Source organism: Halichoerus grypus, chromosome 6 (genome assembly GCF_964656455.1).
Source record: "Halichoerus grypus chromosome 6, mHalGry1.hap1.1, whole genome shotgun sequence".
Taxonomy (NCBI): Eukaryota; Metazoa; Chordata; class Mammalia; order Carnivora; family Phocidae; genus Halichoerus; species Halichoerus grypus.
Window position 1 is genome coordinate 36852109 of NC_135717.1, and position 17787 is coordinate 36869895.

At 46.4% G+C, this 17787-nt stretch overlaps 1 protein-coding gene across 7 annotated transcripts in view; it reads left to right on the plus strand.

Annotated features, from left to right (window-relative positions):
• The window catches only part of ANKS3 (ankyrin repeat and sterile alpha motif domain containing 3), a 29683-nt gene that overhangs the window by 1667 nt on the left and 10229 nt on the right, over positions 1 to 17787 (plus strand). For 4 of the 7 annotated variants that reach the window (XM_078074872.1, XM_078074869.1, XM_078074870.1 and 1 more), the window contains exons 2-7: positions 1520 to 1691; positions 3852 to 4050; positions 4243 to 4364; positions 5559 to 5640; positions 14290 to 14425; positions 14786 to 14850. In XM_078074872.1, the coding sequence (XP_077930998.1) occupies positions 1522 to 1691; positions 3852 to 4050; positions 4243 to 4364; positions 5559 to 5640; positions 14290 to 14425; positions 14786 to 14850 (774 nt within the window). In that variant the 5' untranslated portion in view covers positions 1520 to 1521. Of the gene's footprint in view, positions 1 to 1519; positions 1692 to 3851; positions 4051 to 4170; positions 4365 to 5558; positions 5641 to 14289; positions 14426 to 14785; positions 14851 to 17787 lie in introns of those variants that run through there. The other 3 variants (XM_036091150.2, XM_078074874.1, XM_078074875.1) reach the window with 3 other exon arrangements.

Below are 17787 nucleotides of genomic sequence, written 5' to 3' on the forward strand. Positions count from 1 at the left end.
GTCATAAGCGTAGACTTTTCATCCTGGTGGTGTTGCATCTCTGGGAAAGTTCCATCACCCCACAAATTTACCAGTCTATCACACCGCTCCCCCCATCCCTGCCCACCATCTGTCCCACTTTCAAGGAATTCATAGGTGGATTCCTGCTCAGTTAACATTCACTGAATACCAATCACATCCTAGATTCTGTGCTCGGAGTTTCTTTTCAAGATTTATTTGTTTAAAAATTTTTTTTTCTTAAAGATTTTATTTATTTGAGGGCGCCTGGGTGGATCAGTCGTTAAGTGTCTGCCTTCGGCTCAGGTCATGATCCCAGGGTCCTGGTATCGAGTCCCACATCGGGCTCCCTGCTCCGCGGGAAACCTGCTTCTCCCTTTCCCACCCCCCGCCCCCGCTTGTGTTCCCTCTCTCGCTGTCTCTCTATCAAAATAAATAAATAAAACCTTAAAAAAAAAAAAAGATTTTATTTATTTGAGAAAGAGAGAGGGATCATGAGCAGGGGAGAGGGGTAGAGGAGAAGCAGACTCCCCACCAAGCAGGGAGCCCAATGTGGGGCTCGATCCCAGGACCCTGGGATCATGACCTGAACCGAAGGCAGATGCTTACCTGACTGAGCCACCCAGGCGCCCTATTTGTTTAAAATTTTTATACAGTAAAATTCAGTCATTTGGTGTTTGGGTCTATGGGTTTTGATTAATGTATAGAGTCAACAGACCCACCAATCAAGATACAGAACAGGTACGTTACCCCTAAGTTCTGTCTCGCTGTCCCTTCGAGGTTTCCCTATTCCTAATCCCTGGTACCACTGATCTGTTCTCCAGCCCTTCAGGTTTGTTTTTTCTAAAATGTCATATAAATGGAATCATACAGTAGGTAGCCCTTGAGTATGGCTTCTGTTTGCACAACTGTGTATGAGATTCGTTCATATGTTATGCATATCAACTGTTTGTTTCTTCTGTTTATTACTAGCGTTCCATCATATGCTATTCTGCCATTTATTTATCCATTCTTCCATGTGTTTTAACAGCAGCCCTTTGAGCTATGTCCCCATTAGACAGCAAGGAACTAGGGACTGGAGATGTTAAATAGCAGAGCTAAATTTTGATATAACTCCCAAGTCCAGGGTTCTTTCCCACCCCACCCAAGAGGTGATTTGGTCCAGTGACTCAATTAGCATTTCTTGACTGCCCATCCAAGAGGTTGTCAGGCTTCCTGAGTTGCTGGAGAATTCCCTTTGCAGAACTGGGGCCTGAGGATTGATGAAGGAAAGTGTGTGACTCACCATATGTGCTCCTCTTTTTCTGTCTGGTGACAAGCTCACCAGTATTAGCAGGATGGAGCTGCCCAAACCCATACAGTATTTAATAAAAATTTTCTAAGTCTGTCCCAGGAGTTGACTGCATTGAGTCTGTTACGATAGTGACATCGAGGCCTACTGCATGTAGGAGTGCAACCATCGTGTTTCACTCCCTGGAACAACCAGGAAGGAAAGACCTAACCCCTGGGTCTCCCTCCACAGTGATGTCGGAGCTCAGCGATGAAGCTAGTGAGCCAGAACTCCTGAACCGCAGCTTGTCCATGTGGCATGGGCTGGGTGCTCAGGTCAGCCGGGAAGAGCTGGCCGTCCCCTTGGATCTTCACACAGCTGCTTCCATCGGCCAGGATGAAGTGGTGAAGGAATGTGTGCAGCGGTAAGAGATCTTGGGGAATGTTCCTTCTGCTTAGATTTTGAGTACCGTCTCTGTGGCTTCAGATCCCAGACAGAGCTGTCAGTAAGCTCATGGGGCCTCACACAGTCGTAGACATTTCAGGCACACAGATCAATCCCCATGTCTCTTGGACAGTGGTCAGTAATGATTTATGCTGGACACTAATAAGGAAGTCAGTTTGTATTCCTCGGAAGAAAGAGAGGCTTTAAACATTTTTCATAGGCTTATGAAACGTTTCAGGCTTTCTGTAGAGTCACTTAATGGTTTTTATGAATTGCAGAAATGTTCAGACAAAACAAAAATAAAGTTAGAAAGTGATGCCCTGTGGCCTTCTTTCCCCAGAAGGTTCATTTTTATCTCTTTTGCCTTCCTTTCCCTTCTAGCTTTTGCTATAGAGGAGGAAGTGGGGTTTATCTTCCTCTCTGGGGATTGCCACCTGCAGTCTTATACATATGTTAATGTAGTTTTTGGAAAAGGACCCATCTCCTCCTCTCCACCCCCTTACTGACCTACCTCCTTGTTTCAGTTTTTCATCGATAACTTGGAGAAACGACCTGTGTCCGTACCCGTATGTGCCTTTTTCAGTTCCTGGGGAGCCAAAGCAAAGCCTCATTTGAGTCCCAGGCTTCTGGTTCCCAAGTCCTAGCCATCACTTATGAATATCTGGCCAGTCGAGTACAAGTACAGGCCTGTGGTAAGGGACAGTCTGTTGTACTCCTGTACCAGGTGGCCTTAGGAATGTGCAGCTGGGTACACAGGCAGCACATTGTCTCATAGGGTCACTGAGACCCCAGTCACAATTCTGCTCCTTCGGCATTCTTGGGCTTTTAAGCCTTTGGGTGTGCTGTTTAAATGCACCGTCCCAAATGGCTCCACAGGGGAGAGGGGAAGTGTCTGTGCTCTGATTGGGATTGTGGCCCTAGCTGACACTGAAGCTTGCCCACAGTAAGCATAGACTGGGGGCCTGAGGGCAGGGGAGGCCTCCGAAGGGAGGATTGGGCCCAACTAGACATGTGAGAGCCTCAGAGATGCTCTGCCAAGGGCTAGGCTCTTCTCCACGTGGAACTGAGCACTCCCTCGGTGAAGGTCGTGTGGCCAGGATGAATTGGTCTCTGTGCGCTCTCCCAGCCAGTGGCCGCCACTGCATTCCTAGGATCAGGACCTTTTGGAATGGCTGCGTGGGCATCCCAGAGTTACTAGAAGATGCTAGTGAATGGAAAATAATTGTCTGTGTAGCTTCCTGTGTGCGTACCTCTGAGAGGGACAGACTGGATTGATTGTCAGTTGTTGCCTCTGCTGGAGGCAGGGATTGTGCGAGAGGAAAGGCTGTGGGACGTGAACTATTCAGGGTGTCCTGGAAGTGGATGTGATTTCCATGCCCCAATCCCAGACTCTGGGCTTGGAAGCCCATAGTTTTTCTCCTGTGGGAAACACCTTTCCAGAATTTTGATGGACATGAATGAGAAAGATAGGATTCTCTGGTCAGTGATTTTCCAAGAATGTTTCTGTAGGATGAGGTGACTAGGGAGAAATATTGTCCATTTTCTGAGTCCCTTCCCATTCCCCTTTCCACCCAGCCCCACACTAGCAGATTCTGGTCTGTTGGGAGAAGAAGGCAGTCAGGGTTCCAGGTCACAGTTCCTTGACTCTGGCACTCCGGACAGCCCGAGCCAGATCATTCTCCGCTGGGGACCTGTGCATGTAGGATAACCGGTTAGCCACGTCCCTGGCCTCCACCCCCTAGACGCCAGTAGCTTTTCCTTCTCCAGTTGTGACAACCAGTAATGTTTTCAGACTTTGCCAAATGTCTCCTGGAGCAAAAAATCACCCCTGGTTGAGAACCATCTGTGTAGCTGGGGGTAGGAAAGAAGAGTTGCTGGCCTCGGGGTAGGCGGAGGGGCCGATGAGAATGTGCAGTCGGAGGAGGAAGGCGGCTCTGAGGACTTTGCAGAGGCAGCTGTGGGGCAAACCTAACGGTTTCCCCGCCTGCCTCGCCTCCCCCATGACGTCCAGGGTGGCAGATAACTTCTGCTTCCTGGCTTTATTTCCCGCTCTTTCTCTTGGCCCGGCCTCGCTGCCAGCTTTGGTAAACCTCACATGTGAGATGGCTGGACATGTCTGGCATATCTTGTGTTTGTTTAGGAGAGAGTTAGATTTGAATAAGAAGAATGGTGGTGGCTGGACCCCGCTGATGTATGCCTCGTACATCGGACACGATACCATCGTGCACCTGCTGCTCGAGGCGGGGGTGAGCGTGAACGTGCCGACCCCAGAAGGGCAGACTCCGCTGATGCTGGCTTCTAGCTGTGGCAACGAGAGCATCGCCTACTTTCTCCTCCAGGTGAGTGACGAGGGGACTCAGGCCCAGAGACGCGAGGGGCTCCTGGCCGCTCTGGCGGAGACGGGAGCCACTGCAGACCATGGCATGTGCTTGCTCGGGTCATCACTTTGATTCTTGCAGCGTGATGGCCTGGAGCGCCCGCCCCACACAGAGGAGCTGAGGCGGTAACGAGCATTCTGCATTCTCTTGAAGCAAGGTGCCGAGCTGGAAATGAAGGACATTCAGGGCTGGACTGCTCTCTTCCACTGCACTAGCGCCGGGCACCAGCAGATGGTCAAGTTCCTCTTGGACAGTGGAGCGAATGCCAACGTGAGGTGATTACCGGGTCGTTAGTGGCCGCTGTAACGGAGGAGGGCAGCTGGGGAGGCAGCCACGGGCCAGAGTGCAGGGTAGCCCCTGCTGTGGGCAGAGGGGACAGGCCTGCCCAGGCGCGGGAAGCTTGGGGCTGGTCCCAGCTTTTTTCTGCATCTGTCAGGGGACACTGGGTGCAGCACTTTCTGAGCCTCATTTTCTTTATCTGAAAACTGGGGCCAGCAATACCTATGTCATGGGGTTGTTGGAGGAATTACATGTTCTGTCACACACCAGGGGCCTGGCATAGTGAATGGCACTTGATTGACATGCATTAAATGCTAATTCCTTTTTCCTTCCTGTCTTTTGTCTATATCGGGTGAGATGATGCTTTCAAAGCAGTCATGAGTTTTATAAGCTGAAAGGGGTGTTGTCTAAAGCATGTCACAACAATAATCCCCTTTCAACACAGCAAGTACCACCCCAGCTTCTGGCTGGCACGGTGCCCGCCCCTGGCTGAAGTCACCCCCTATAAGGTGCACCATAGTTTCACATGCCACTGAGAAAGAAATGCCACTGATTAAAATGCCACTTGCCTATTGGTTTTAAGATAAATTCTGACTTCAGAGATGTGAGAATGTGAAAATGCTGTGTCTTAGAGTGGATGCAACCCAGGATTTAGCTTGGTTCCTGTCTTCTAGACCAGGGTGAGAGAAGTGAGGGTCAGGAGGCATCTGGAGACAGTGCTGAGCACAGAAATAAGCATCAGATAGTGGGTGAAGTAAGGACAAGGTAGATGATTAGTCCCGGAGCTCTTGGGAGGGCTCCTGGAAAACGCTGAGCTCAAAGATCGTCTGGATGGGTGGGCGGGAGATGCTGGCTGGCTGTGCGCAGTGAAAGGCAACAGTTGCTTTTCGCCTGTAATTAAAACGGAGATTTTAGAGTCAGCCGGTGGAAGCAGCTTAGAGGGAGTGAATATGGGGAGACAGATTGTCTTCAGGAAGAGAGACTAGAGCTGGTGGTAGAAGCAGAAGAATTTATGAGGCTCATGTGTCGATAGGAACTTTTTTCATGTCACCCTATTCGTTCTGGCGAGAGGGAGACCTGGACACCTCAGGATGGGTGACGAGCTGGCTTGGGTTTGTCTGCAGTGGGAAAGCTTCTGCCTGGCTCAGCTCCTCTCCGCTAATCGTCTGGCCATGGCCTCTATCTTGCAGGGAGCCGGTATATGGATTTACTCCTTTGATGGAAGCAGCTGCCGCTGGCCATGAAATAATTGTGCAGTATTTTCTCAATCATGTAAGTGACCCTGTTTATTTGCTTACAGTTTAGTCACGGCAGGTGAGGAGTCCTGTCCCTGAAATATGGGCTGTAACAGAATTTTCTGCTGCACAGAAATAGCTGCTCTTTATTTATTCAGCACATTTTCATTGTATCTACTGATGCTAAGTGTTGAGTGGCGCTCACGGGTACAGTGGTGAGTAAAAATAGACACCTAGTCCTGTAATAATTTTGAAAATGCTATTATTTGAGAAGTATGGAAAATATATTTTAAAAAGTAGGTAACACTTGTCCTCCCATCACTTAAAAACAACATATAGAGTAAGAATGCTAAGATCTTCCTTCTGAAGCACCTGCGGTTCCTCCCCAAGATGCCCACTTGGTTTGATAGAGACAGCCCAGGACTTCTCTGCTTAGGAATGTCTGTCTGTAGACAGGTGCGCACAAGTTGCTCTTCATTTTGAACAGAGTGGGATTCTTTTTTTTTTTTTTTTGTAAAGATTTTATTTATTTGACAGAGAGAGACACAGCGAGAGAGGGAACACAAGCAGGGGGAGTGGGAGAGGGAGAAGCAGGCTCCCCGCTGAGCAGGGAGTCTGATGCGGGGCCCGATCCCAGGACCCTGGGATCACGACCCGAGCCAAAGGCAGACGCTTAACGACTGAGCCACCCAGGCGCCCCTGAACAGAGTGGGATTCTACTGTGTGTTTACTCTACAGCTTTTAGAAATTCAGTTAATATGCCATAGATATTTTTTCCTTATGGTATCCCATGTATAATCCGAGCCATAATTAATTTAGTCAGTTCCTTATTTGTTGAAATTTAGGTTTCTGACATTTTAGTTATAAACTGCTCCAGGGACTAGCTCCGTATGGGCAGCTTCAGCCTGCATGTAGGTATATCGTATTTCTGTAGGAGGGATTGCTGGTGTTCACATGGGATACTTAACAGGTCCTAATAAAGACAATAAAAAATGGGCAAAGGATCTGAAAAGACATATCTCCAAAGATGATTTATAGATGGCCAATAAGCACATGAAAAAATGCTTGACATCATTAGTCATCTGGGAAATGCAAATCAAAACTGCTAGGATGTCTGTAATATAAAAAGACAGTAATAAGAGTCGGTGAAGATGTGGAGAAATTGGAACCTCACACACTGCTGGTGGGAGTGTAAAATGATGCATCCTCTCTGGAAAACAGTCAGGCAGTTCCTCAAACAGTTAACATAAAGCTGCTGTATAACCCAGCCATTCTCCTAGGTATATACCCAAGGGAACTGAAATCGGTCCACACGAAAACTTACACACAAATGTCTATAGCAGTGTTATTCGCAGTAGCCAAAAGAAAGAAACCCACATGTCCATCAGCTGATAGATGGATAAGTTAAGTGTGGTCTCTCCACACACTGGAATATTTTTCAGCCCTAAAAAGGAATGAAGTTCTGACACCTACAATATGGATGAACCTTGAAAATATTATACTCAGTGGTAGAAGCCAGACACAAAGGACCACATATTGTAGGATTCTTTTTATACGGAATATCCTGAGTAAGCAAATCTGTAGAGATAGAAAGCAGATTAATGGTGGCGTAGGGCCGGCAGCAGAGAGTGGGTTGGGAGGGTGGGATGGGAAGGGATGATGAGAGATGGAAGTACTGGGGAGAGGGTGGTGGTTAAGGGGTACATGACTTCTTTTTAGGGTGAGGAGAATGTTCTGAAATTGATTATGGTGATGGTTGCATGCCAGTTATACACTGTGAGTGGGTGAATTGCACGATAAATGAATTTGTCTTAAGTTGTTAAAAAGTGCAGTGGGGTTGAAATAGTAAGTCTTAACAGATTCCCACTGGAAAGGTTGTCTCTTTTGCCTCCCCGCTCCCCCCCCCAGTAATATGTGAAGGTGCCCACTTTTTCATGTCCTCACCAAGCCCTGAAAGTTACTTGTCTTACGTTTTTGCCAATGTGGTGGGAGAAAAGTGGCATCTGTTTTGGTTTATACTTACTAGTGAAGTTGAACATTTAAAAATGCATTTATTGGCCATTTGTATTTATTTTATGATTTTTCTCTTTTGGGGGGTTCCAATTGGATATTTTAGCATAATAAAATGTTGACATGCTATCTTTCTTTGAAAAAAGAATTTGGGGGGCACCTGGGTGGCTCAGTCAGTTAAGTGTCTGACTCTTGGTTTGCTCAGGTCATTATCTCAGGGTCGTGAGGTTGAGCTCAGGCTCTGCACTGAGCGTGGAGCCTGCCTGAGATTCTCTCCCTTTCCCCTCCCCCCCCATCCTGTGCTTATACTCCCAATAAATAAATAAATAAATGTGCCAGCTCATAGACTTAAAAAAAAAAATTGGGGAACAGTACCCTTACGTGGTAAAACTAGACATGAGACTGAGGGGGTACAAGAGCCTGCCTGCCCCCTTTGCCTCTGTCTCCCGGTCTCTCCCCACGGCTGCTCCTCAGCTCTTTCCTCCATCCTATCTTCCTTCCTTCCTTCCTTCCTTCCTTCCTCTTTCCTTCCTTCCTTCCTCCTTCCTTCCTTCCTTCCTTCCTCCTTCCTTCCTTCCTTCCTTCCTCCTTCCTTCCTTCCTTCCTTCCTTCCTTCCTCCTGCCCTCCCTCCCTCCCTCCCTCCCTTTTTCTCTCTCTCGGAGATTGTTCTGTATTAGTGTATGTTAATCTCTCTTCTCTCTCTTTTCTTCTTGGTGGCACAGCATTTCCTTGTAGGGATGAATCAGAGTCATTGGAAGTGAGTCGTTGCCAGCCTCTGGCTGTCACACAGAGTGCTGTGGAGACTCCGTACATACGTCTCTGCACACGCGTGTGAGCACGTCTGTCTGGTTCAGTACCAAAGGTAGAATTTTGCATGGAATGTAAGTACAGTCTTAACATAGGGTTGCCCACTTGCCACCTGAAGAGGAAATTGTACCAACTTACACTCTTTCCACAGCAGCAAGAATTATGAATCTTAAATTTGAAGTACTTTCAACATACAGAAAAGTACGGAGGATGATAGTAATACAGCCCACATGACCCCAGAGTGACCCCTAAACAGATGTTGATCTGCAGCTTTCCTGCTCCTGGTTTTATGCTTGTGCCATGCACTGTGTGTCCTTAAGGAAGGCACAGGTTGTTTGATATATTTTAAAGATTTATGTAAATAACATGTCAGACTGTATGTGTCATTCAACAGAGTGCTGGTGCGTTGGGGCGTAGTTCACTCGTTTTGACAGCTCTATGTATTGAATGTATGAGTATTTTACGTTTATCCATTCATCTTTTAGTGGACATTTCACTTGTGTCTACTTGTGCTATTCCTGACAGGGCTGTGGTTCCCATTTTTTACCTGTCTTCTCGAGCATGTGGGAAGGGATTTTAAAGAAATCAGGATGTATTCTTCAAAGTAGAATTTTTGGTGTGTAGGGTAGGGTGGATCTTGACTGGAGAGTATTAACTTACTTTCCTCCATAGTCATCCTGATTGACATTCTGATAGTATTTTATAGCTCTCTTCTCCACACCCTCAGTAACACTTGGTACCTGGTATCAGATGAGCTGTCTCCTATTGATTTTTACCTTTCCCTGATTTCTGGTGAGGTTGAGCATCTTTTCATATATTTGTCAGCCATTTGGGCTTCTTTGCTGCAAATAATTATTCTTTGCAGTAATTCCACTTACATGAACTAGGCACCCTTAAGACCTAACATAGGGTCAAGAACAGATGGGTAAGAGCTCAAACCTGTAAAAATCATAATCTCTGCTTCTGAGTTTAGAATTTTATGTATTTATTTATTTAAAAATTTTTTATTTAAATTCAATTAGCCAACATATAGTACATCATTAGTTTCATATGTAGTGTTCAGTAATTTATCAGTTGTATATAACACCCAGTGCTCATCACATCACGTGCCCTACTATGTATTTTTTTTTAAGATTTATTTATTTTAAGAGAGAGAGCATGGGTGCGAGGCGCAGAGGGAGAGAGAAAATCTCAAGTAGATTTCGCTGAGCGCAGAGCCTGACTCGGGGCTCAGTCTCATGTCCTGAGATCATGACCTGAGCCGAAATCAAGAGTCACACGCTTAACTGGCTGAACCCCGCCAGGCGCCCCTAGAATTTGATTTTATTTATTTATATTTATTTATATATTTTTTGAAGTTTTTTTTTTAAAGATTTATTTATTTATTTGAGAGAGAGAATGAGCAGGGAGGAGAGGAGAGGGAGAAGCAGACTCCTGGCTGAGCAGGGAGCCCGATGCGGGACTTGATCCCGGGACACCGGGATCATGACCTGACCTGAAGGCAGACACTTAACTGACTGAGCCACCCAGGCGCCCTAGAATTTGATTTTAAATTAGGTAGAACTAGAAGTCATGAGAGACATTCACATTGGAAAACATACTGGAAAATCAGAGATTTTATCACCACGCAGATTATGCCCTCATTTGGTACCTTTACTCCCCAGCTGGGAATGAGATTATGTGTTGTGGGCAACTTGTATTTAGGGGAAACAAATTATATTGGATTTCTTTTGGAAAATTTTTTAAATTTTAAAATTCTGAAATGATTTCAGACTTAAAGAAATGTCAAAATAATACAAAGAATTTGTGTATCTTCACTAGATTGCCCAGTATTAACATTTATTATTATTAACATTTCGTCTCGTTTTCTTTATTAGTCTCTCTTTGTATACATACTGTCTTTTTGGGACCACTGGATAGCAAGTTGCTGACATTATGTAATGCCCTTTTCTTCCTAAATACTTTATTTAGTATGTATTTCCTGAAAACAGTTTTGTCTTCATGATCACATACAGTGATCAAATTCAGGAAATCAACTATGAGATCTCCCCGTAGCACTAATCAGGAGTAGAAGGTGTTGGGCAGTTCGCCATGATTGCTTTGGCGTTGGGGGGCAGGGGTGGGGGGCTGGCGGGCATGGCTGGGAGCATGTGGCTAATGGGCCACGTCCTTTCATTGCTGGGGAATCCGTGTGGCTAACCGTGCACGGCTTCTCCTCTGCTCCTCATTTCCTGCAGATTTCCTCCTCTCAGTCAGGGTTAGACATGAGGGAGCCAGAGGGCCGGGCCCAGTGGTCTCCCGAGCTGGCCCTCCAGAGCCAGGCCCCATTTCTGGAGATGGGGGGCTACAGGAGGCTGGGCTCCCTGTGCTCTGCAAGGGCAGGAGAGGGCTGTAGCTGCCTCCCTTGCACCCCATTCCCTTCCTCCTCGCGGGGCAGGATGATCTGGGCGTGATTAGGCCTCTTAGGGGAGAGCTGAGCTGATGGCCTGGCCTCCACGTGACAAGTGTGCCCGCCATCCTCTTGGGCCACAGTCTCTGAAGCTTTGATCATGCTTTCCTGTCAGAATGAATTTTGATCATGTACGTCTCTAGGAATATGTTATGTACGTTATAAAATAGGAAGAAAACCCCCCAAAATGTAAAGGATAAATAAACAGAAATTCTAGTATTTTCTTCCCTCACCTCAGGGACCTTGTTCTTGGTTCTATTTTCTTCCTCATTTACTCACTAAGGAATAGTATTACTGCTTTTTCCCCCTTTAACTGTAATCTGAGGTTGAAGACTTCTGGGCTTAAAAACATGATAGTTAAAACCATACAGTAAAGATGGTGTTTTTTTCCCCGCCCCCGCCCGTTTTTACCGAGCTGTAAATGCAGACCTCCCTGTAGAGGCTGAGGGTATGCAGCGCACTGCTGTCACTTAGGCGTGTTGTGAAGTGATGACCACACCCCGTCTGGTGAGTGTCCATTGTCTCATGGAGATACAGGCACAAGGAGAGATTGTTTCCTTGTGGCCGGAACTCCGGATTTACTCTCCGAACAGCTTCCGTCTTTATCATATGGCCATGCTCGCTGCGGTCGTCGTGTTGTTATCTTACAGCCAGAAGTTTGTGCCTTTTGATTGCCTTCACTTTCTCCTTCCAGACCCCTCTAGAAGGGATCTTTGAAGGCTGAAGGTTTCAGAGCTGATTTCTAACCAGAGCTCTTGGAAGTGGGGGATTATAGAAAGTAAAGCTCAGTTAAGGTCTTGTAAAGATGCAGTTTTTTCCTACCAGAGGATGTGTGATAATCACCTTCTATACTAGGCTCAACCAAGACTGTCATAGGTTTTCTTTCTTTCTTTCTTTCTTTCTTTTTTTAATGATTTTATTTATTTGACAGAGCGAGACAGCAGGAGAGGGAACACAATCAGGGGGAGTGGGAGAGGGAGAAGCAGTCTCTCCACTGAGCAGGGAGCCCGATGCAGGGCTCGATCCTAGGACCCTGGGATCATGACCTGAGCCAAAGGCAGATGCTTAACGACTAAGCCACCCAGGTGCCCCTTTTTAAAGAGCTTCTTAATGATTTAATAACTTCCTTGTGCCTTTCCATGAACCTGTAAAAGTGTATCAACAAGTAAACTCTGAAAAATATTTTAAAATATAAAACTTCTCTTAAATCCTCAATAGTAGTGATATTATAGGGAAATTCTCCTATAACTTATGTGTACAGGCACACTCATTTTATTGTGCTTCACTTTATTGCATTTCACAGATACTGCGTTTTTTACAGATGGAAGGTTTGTGGAGACCTTGTATCGAGCAAGTCTATGGGTGCCATTTTTCCAACAGCATTCACTCATTTTGTGTCTCTGTCACATTTTGGCAATTCTTGCAATAGTTCAAACTTTTTCATTATTGTCTTTTTTTTTTTTAAGATTTTATTTATTCATTTGAGACAGAGGGCAGAGAGAGCACATGAACAGGGGGAAGGGCAGAGGGAAAGGGAGATGCAAAAGCAGACTCCCTGCCTAGTGGAGAGCCCAATGCATCTCGATCCCAGGGGAATTGCGACCTGAGCCACCCAGGCGCCTCTATTGTCATATTTGTTATGGTGATCTTGATCAGTGATTATGACTTGCTGAAAAGTCAGATGGTAGCACTTTTTAGCAATAAAGTTTATCTTTTTCAAGTAAGCTCTACTCTGAACATGGGGCTTGAACTCATGACCCTGAGTTCATGCTCTACTGACTGAGCCAGCCAGGTGCCCCCATAAAGTATTTTATTTCTTTAAGGTATATACATTGTTTTCTTAGACATAATGCTGTGGCAGACTTAATAGACCATGGTATAGTGTAAATATAACTTTTATATGCACTGGCAAACCAAAACACTTCCTTTGGCCTGTGTTATTGCGATGCTTTATTGTGGGGGGTCTGGAGCTGAGCCTGCAGTGTCTGAGGCCTGTACAGTGCATGTTGTTTTCATGATTTAAAAACATGTATGAAAGTAGTATAACCTACAGGCTTAAACAAAGCCAAACAATAACATTTAGAGGATAACTAATCAAAAATCTAGAAATAAGCATTAAAAAACCTCTAAGTTTTCTTACATCGCCTCCTCCCCCCAGAGTGTTAACAGCTGTGAACAGATTTCTACATGAATGGAATCCTGCTACATAAATGGGATCCATCTACTTCTGCAGTGTTTTTAAATGTTAGCAAAATATCACAAACTTATTTTCACATGAGTACAGAGAAACTTCTCTGCATCATTCTTCCTGATCCAGTACTTGATAGTAGCGATGCGCTTTAATTTGAATAACCATTCACACAGAAATGGGTGCATTAGTTTCTTGCTTTTAACAATTTACCATAAAGTTGGTGGGCTTAAAACACAGAAATTTATTTTCTCACAGTTCTGGACGCCAGAATTCCAGAACCAAGTCATCAGCGGGGCCACAGTACCTCCAGAGCCTTTGGGAGGAATGCTTCCATTTGGCTTTGAGCTCCTGTTGGCTCCTGGTGTTTCTGGCTTCTAGATGCATCCCTCCAATCTCTGCTTCTGTCTTCTCATGCCATTTCCCCCACGTGTCCGTGTCATCTTCTCTTCCTCATGAGGACACTTTATACCTTCGATATCATAAAGATGTATCATGGTCCTTTCAAAAAGTTGGTTCTACCAATTACTTGTAAGCACTAGCATTTAAGGCAATAACATGGCTGCCTCCGCCCACATTCACAAGGTCTCCAGGTTTTCGTTATTGCAGATGCATTCTACTGAACACCTGCGTCACAAAAGCTTTTTCTGTTACTTGGGGTTATTTCCTTAGGAGAGAGTCACAGAAGTGGAGTTAACTGTGCAGAAGACTATAGGTACATTTTAGGGCTTTGGGTAAAGATGACCAGACTCATCTTCAGAAGGATGGTGCTCTGGTGGTGGTTACGATTTTTAAAGGCTGCTTCTCTAGTGCATCTGTTGTCTCCAGTTTTCTCTGGTGGAGAGAAGTGAGGCGGGCCTGCCCAGGTGGGAAGGGTCAAGGTTGGGCTGTGGCCCCAGCGGCCTGCAGTGTGCCCTTCCCCAGCTGGAGCCCATGACTGCCAATCCCGGAAGGATCTGCCTGCGGGGCGTGGGGCCCGAGAGCTGCTGCAGCCACCAGGTGGCTGGATTGCTGCCACCGAGCCCCTCCCCAGCACCCCCCCATCCTAAAGGACAATTGAGGGCCCTTACAGGCCCTCCCTTCTTTCTGGCGCAGATGTGGGGTTGCGGAGGGCCCGGGGCGCTGTGAGACGCCCGTGCACGTCTTAGCTGGGATCTAGAGCCCACGCGAGGGAACGAGAGTGCCTTACAGGGGAAGTGCCCAGCTCCTGAACTTCCATGAACTTCCACAGGGAGTCAGAGTGGACACAAGAGACCACAGTGGAGCCACAGCCCGGATGCTGGCCAAGCAGTATGGACACATGAAGATCGTGGGGTTGATAGACGCTCACTCGCCTTCTCTGCCCAAGAACCTCTATCGGAGCCCAGGTACCTGCTCCTGTGCCGCTGGGTCCTCTGCTGGGGTCCTGCTGCCAGCTCCCACCGGCCCCGCTGAGGTGTGGCTCCCGCAGCCTTGCCGGGAGGCCCTGCCTCCCCCGTGACTCCACGGTGCAGTCAGGGTTGAGGCTCGCTGGTCTGACAGGACAGAGATCCGCCAGTGTGGAGTGGGACCAGCCAGGCCGAAGGTGTGCCCAGGATGCTGGTGGAGGCCACGGAGAGGTGGGCCCGCAGCCTCCCAGACGGGACTGCTTACAGCTGTTGTTTCTTGACTTGGCTTAGGGTGCCCATTGCCATACGAAATATTTTAATTTTGTATAGTCACATTCATCAGTCTTTTATTGCTTTTAGATTTGGGGTCACAGAAGATCTTTCCCTGTTTCCTGGTTGTACAAGCATTCGCCCATTTTCTTCTGGTACTTACATGGTTTCATTTTTTATGTTTAGATCTCTGATCCTTTGTACTTTATTGTCATGCGTGGCATGAGGTGTGGTGTTCTCAGAGGGCTTCCCCGTTGTCCTGGCTTCATTAAACTATTTAACAGTCCATCTTTGACCTAGTGATCTGAGAGGTTGTCTTTGTCATGTATTCCGAATTTCCATCTGTGCCCAGGTCTGTTTCTGGACTTGCTATTCTGTTCCCCGGGTCTGTCTGTCCACACACCAGACCCACACTGTTGTCAGCTTGCAGAGGCTTTTTGTAGTACGTTGGACTGTCTGGTCGGCCAGTCCCCCTGCAGCTTTCCCTTTTCAGTGTTCCCTAGTATTGCTCGTGTATTTTTCTGTGTAAACTTGAACATCAACTTGTCTAGCTGCTTGGAAACCGTGTTATTGAGACTGTGGCAGATCTGTAAGTCAACTACCCCTTTATGCTTTTGAGTCGTCCTCTGTAACAAGGGACGTCTTTTGTTCAGGTATACTCTTGTGTCTACAGGAGGGTTTAAAATTTTTCCTCCTAGACATTGTGCATATAACTTTTTTTTCTTCCTAAGTGTCTTTCTTTGTTGCATGGAGTTTCACTGCCTTCACATCCTCTGCCTGTTGTCTGAGTGTGAAGGCTGTTGGCGTCTGCTTGCCAGTTTTATTTTATTTATTTTATTTTATTTTATTTATTTGACAGAGAGATAGCGAGAGCAGGAGCACAAGCAGGGGGAGTGGGAGAGGGAGAAGCAGGCTTCCTGCAGAGCAGGGAGCCCGATGCGGGGCTCGATCCCAAGACCCTGGGATCATGACCTGAGCCGAAGGCAGACGCTTAACTGACTGAGCCCCCCAGGCGCCTCTGCTTGCCAGTTTTATATTCTGCTGCTCTACTGAATTCTTTCATTGCTTGAATTTATTGATTTTCCAGGGTTTTCCAGGTATGCTACCAGACAGTCTGCCCATAGAGATAGATTTACTGCTTCTCTCTGACTTGTGTACCTCTGATTTCTTTCATTTGGTTGCATTGGCTAATACTTCTCGTAAGGGGTTGAATGTGTTGGGGACAGTGGGCATGCACCTCATCCTAACCTTAGTGGAAATGCCACCTTAGGTGAGATGCTGGCTTTAAGGGTAAGGTGTACATGTCTTCTCTCATGTTAAGAAAGTATCTGGCATTTTCTGTATTCCTGACTGTTTTTTACAGGAGTAAGTGTAGAATTTTGTCAAAGGCTTTTTCAGCATCTACGAAAACAACTGTTAATTTTCTCTTTAGATCTACTAATAGAGTATATTAGTGAATTTCCTAATAATGAACCAACTTTATGTTGTTGGTATAAATCCGATGTGGTGTATTTTCTTAATGTGATGTTGGATTCTGTTTGCCAGTTTTTTTTTTTAGTGTTTCTGTATGGCTATTCATTTATAAATGATACTGGTCTTTGATTCTGTTTTATCGGGTGTAGGCATCAGTGTATCTCATACAGAGAATTTGAGTTTTCCTTCCTTTTTTGTGCTCTGAAACAATTTATACAGCATGGATGCCCTGTGATTTTTGAAGGTTTGGCAGGATTCTGTGAAACCATCTGGACCTGGTCTTTCTTTGTGGTATGTTTTTCTGTTTCTTCCATAGAAACTGGTCTGCTTCTGCTTTCTCATGTTTCATGGGGGCCAGGTATGGTAAACTGCATTTTCCTAGGAAATCCTTTCCTGCAGGATTTCAAACTTCAACTCACACAGAGATCTGCAGAACCGTTTCTCTGTCTCCTTCTAAAAAGTTCCAGTGGTTATTTTCCTGTGTCATTTCAGTCTTGCCTGCCTCCCGACTCAATCCTCTCTCTCTCCCCTTTCTTGTTCAGTCTTTGGTGGTTTTCTCACTTTCCCGCAGTACTGCTTTTCCACTCAAATGTCTTCTGCCTTGAGCACCTCGTGACTGAGTCTTCATTTTAAAAAATTTGACCTTTATTTTGTTTTGTTTTGTTTTAGCGGTTTACAAGCTTCTCAGAGGTCATCACTTGCATTCTTTCTTTTTTTTTTTTTTTAAGATTTTATTTATTTATTTGACAGAGAGAGACACAGTGAGAGAGGGAACACAAGCAGGGGGAGTGGGAGAGGGAGAAGCAGGCTTCCTGCGGAGCAGGGAGCCCGATGCGGGGCTTGATCCCAGGACCCTGAGATCATGACCTGAGCCGAAGGCAGATGCTTAACCGACTGAGCCACCCAGGTGCCCCCCCTTCCCTTTTTTTTTTTTTTTTTAAAGATTCTGTTTTTAAGTCATCTCTGCGCCCAGCATGGGGCTTGGACTCACAACCCCAAGGTCAAGAGTCGCCTGCTCCACTGACTGAGCCAGCCAGGTGCCCTGTTGACCTTTGTTTTCTACCTCTTTCCTGAGTTCCATTTTCCTTTCTCACCGTTGCGAGCATGTGCCTGTGTCTTTCTGTTCTCAGTTTTGAATTTCTGAACCAGGATGCTTTCTCCACTGCTCCACACTTGTTTAAGGATGTATTCGTGCAGAGTGTCGTGTTAGCTTTCTTCTACCTCTTTGGTGGTGGTGGTTCGGAGGGAGGGGCGTCTTTACTCGCTGCGGTGTTTTGCCCCTGGTCCCTGTGTCCTCCCTGGAGTAGCTGTGTGTGGAGAGGGCTGGAGCTTCTGGGCTCAGCGGCCTGGCTGGTGTGAGCATCCTGCTTCAGGACTCCCTCCCCAATGTCTCCAGGGGAGTCCTTGCTAGATGGTCTTTTTTTGGTTGTTTTTGTTTTTGGAGGGGGGTGTAGTGGGGCCAGGCCCTGTGTGTCCTTGCTATGTTTTTGTCTTGCCAGATCCTGGAGTTCCCCCACTTGCTTTCCTATTCACTGCTCAGTTTCCACAAGGTGTCTGCCAGGAGTGGGGCTGTTCTGCTCCCTCATGTCCCGTGTGCATTTTTAAGTTGCTTCTCTGGG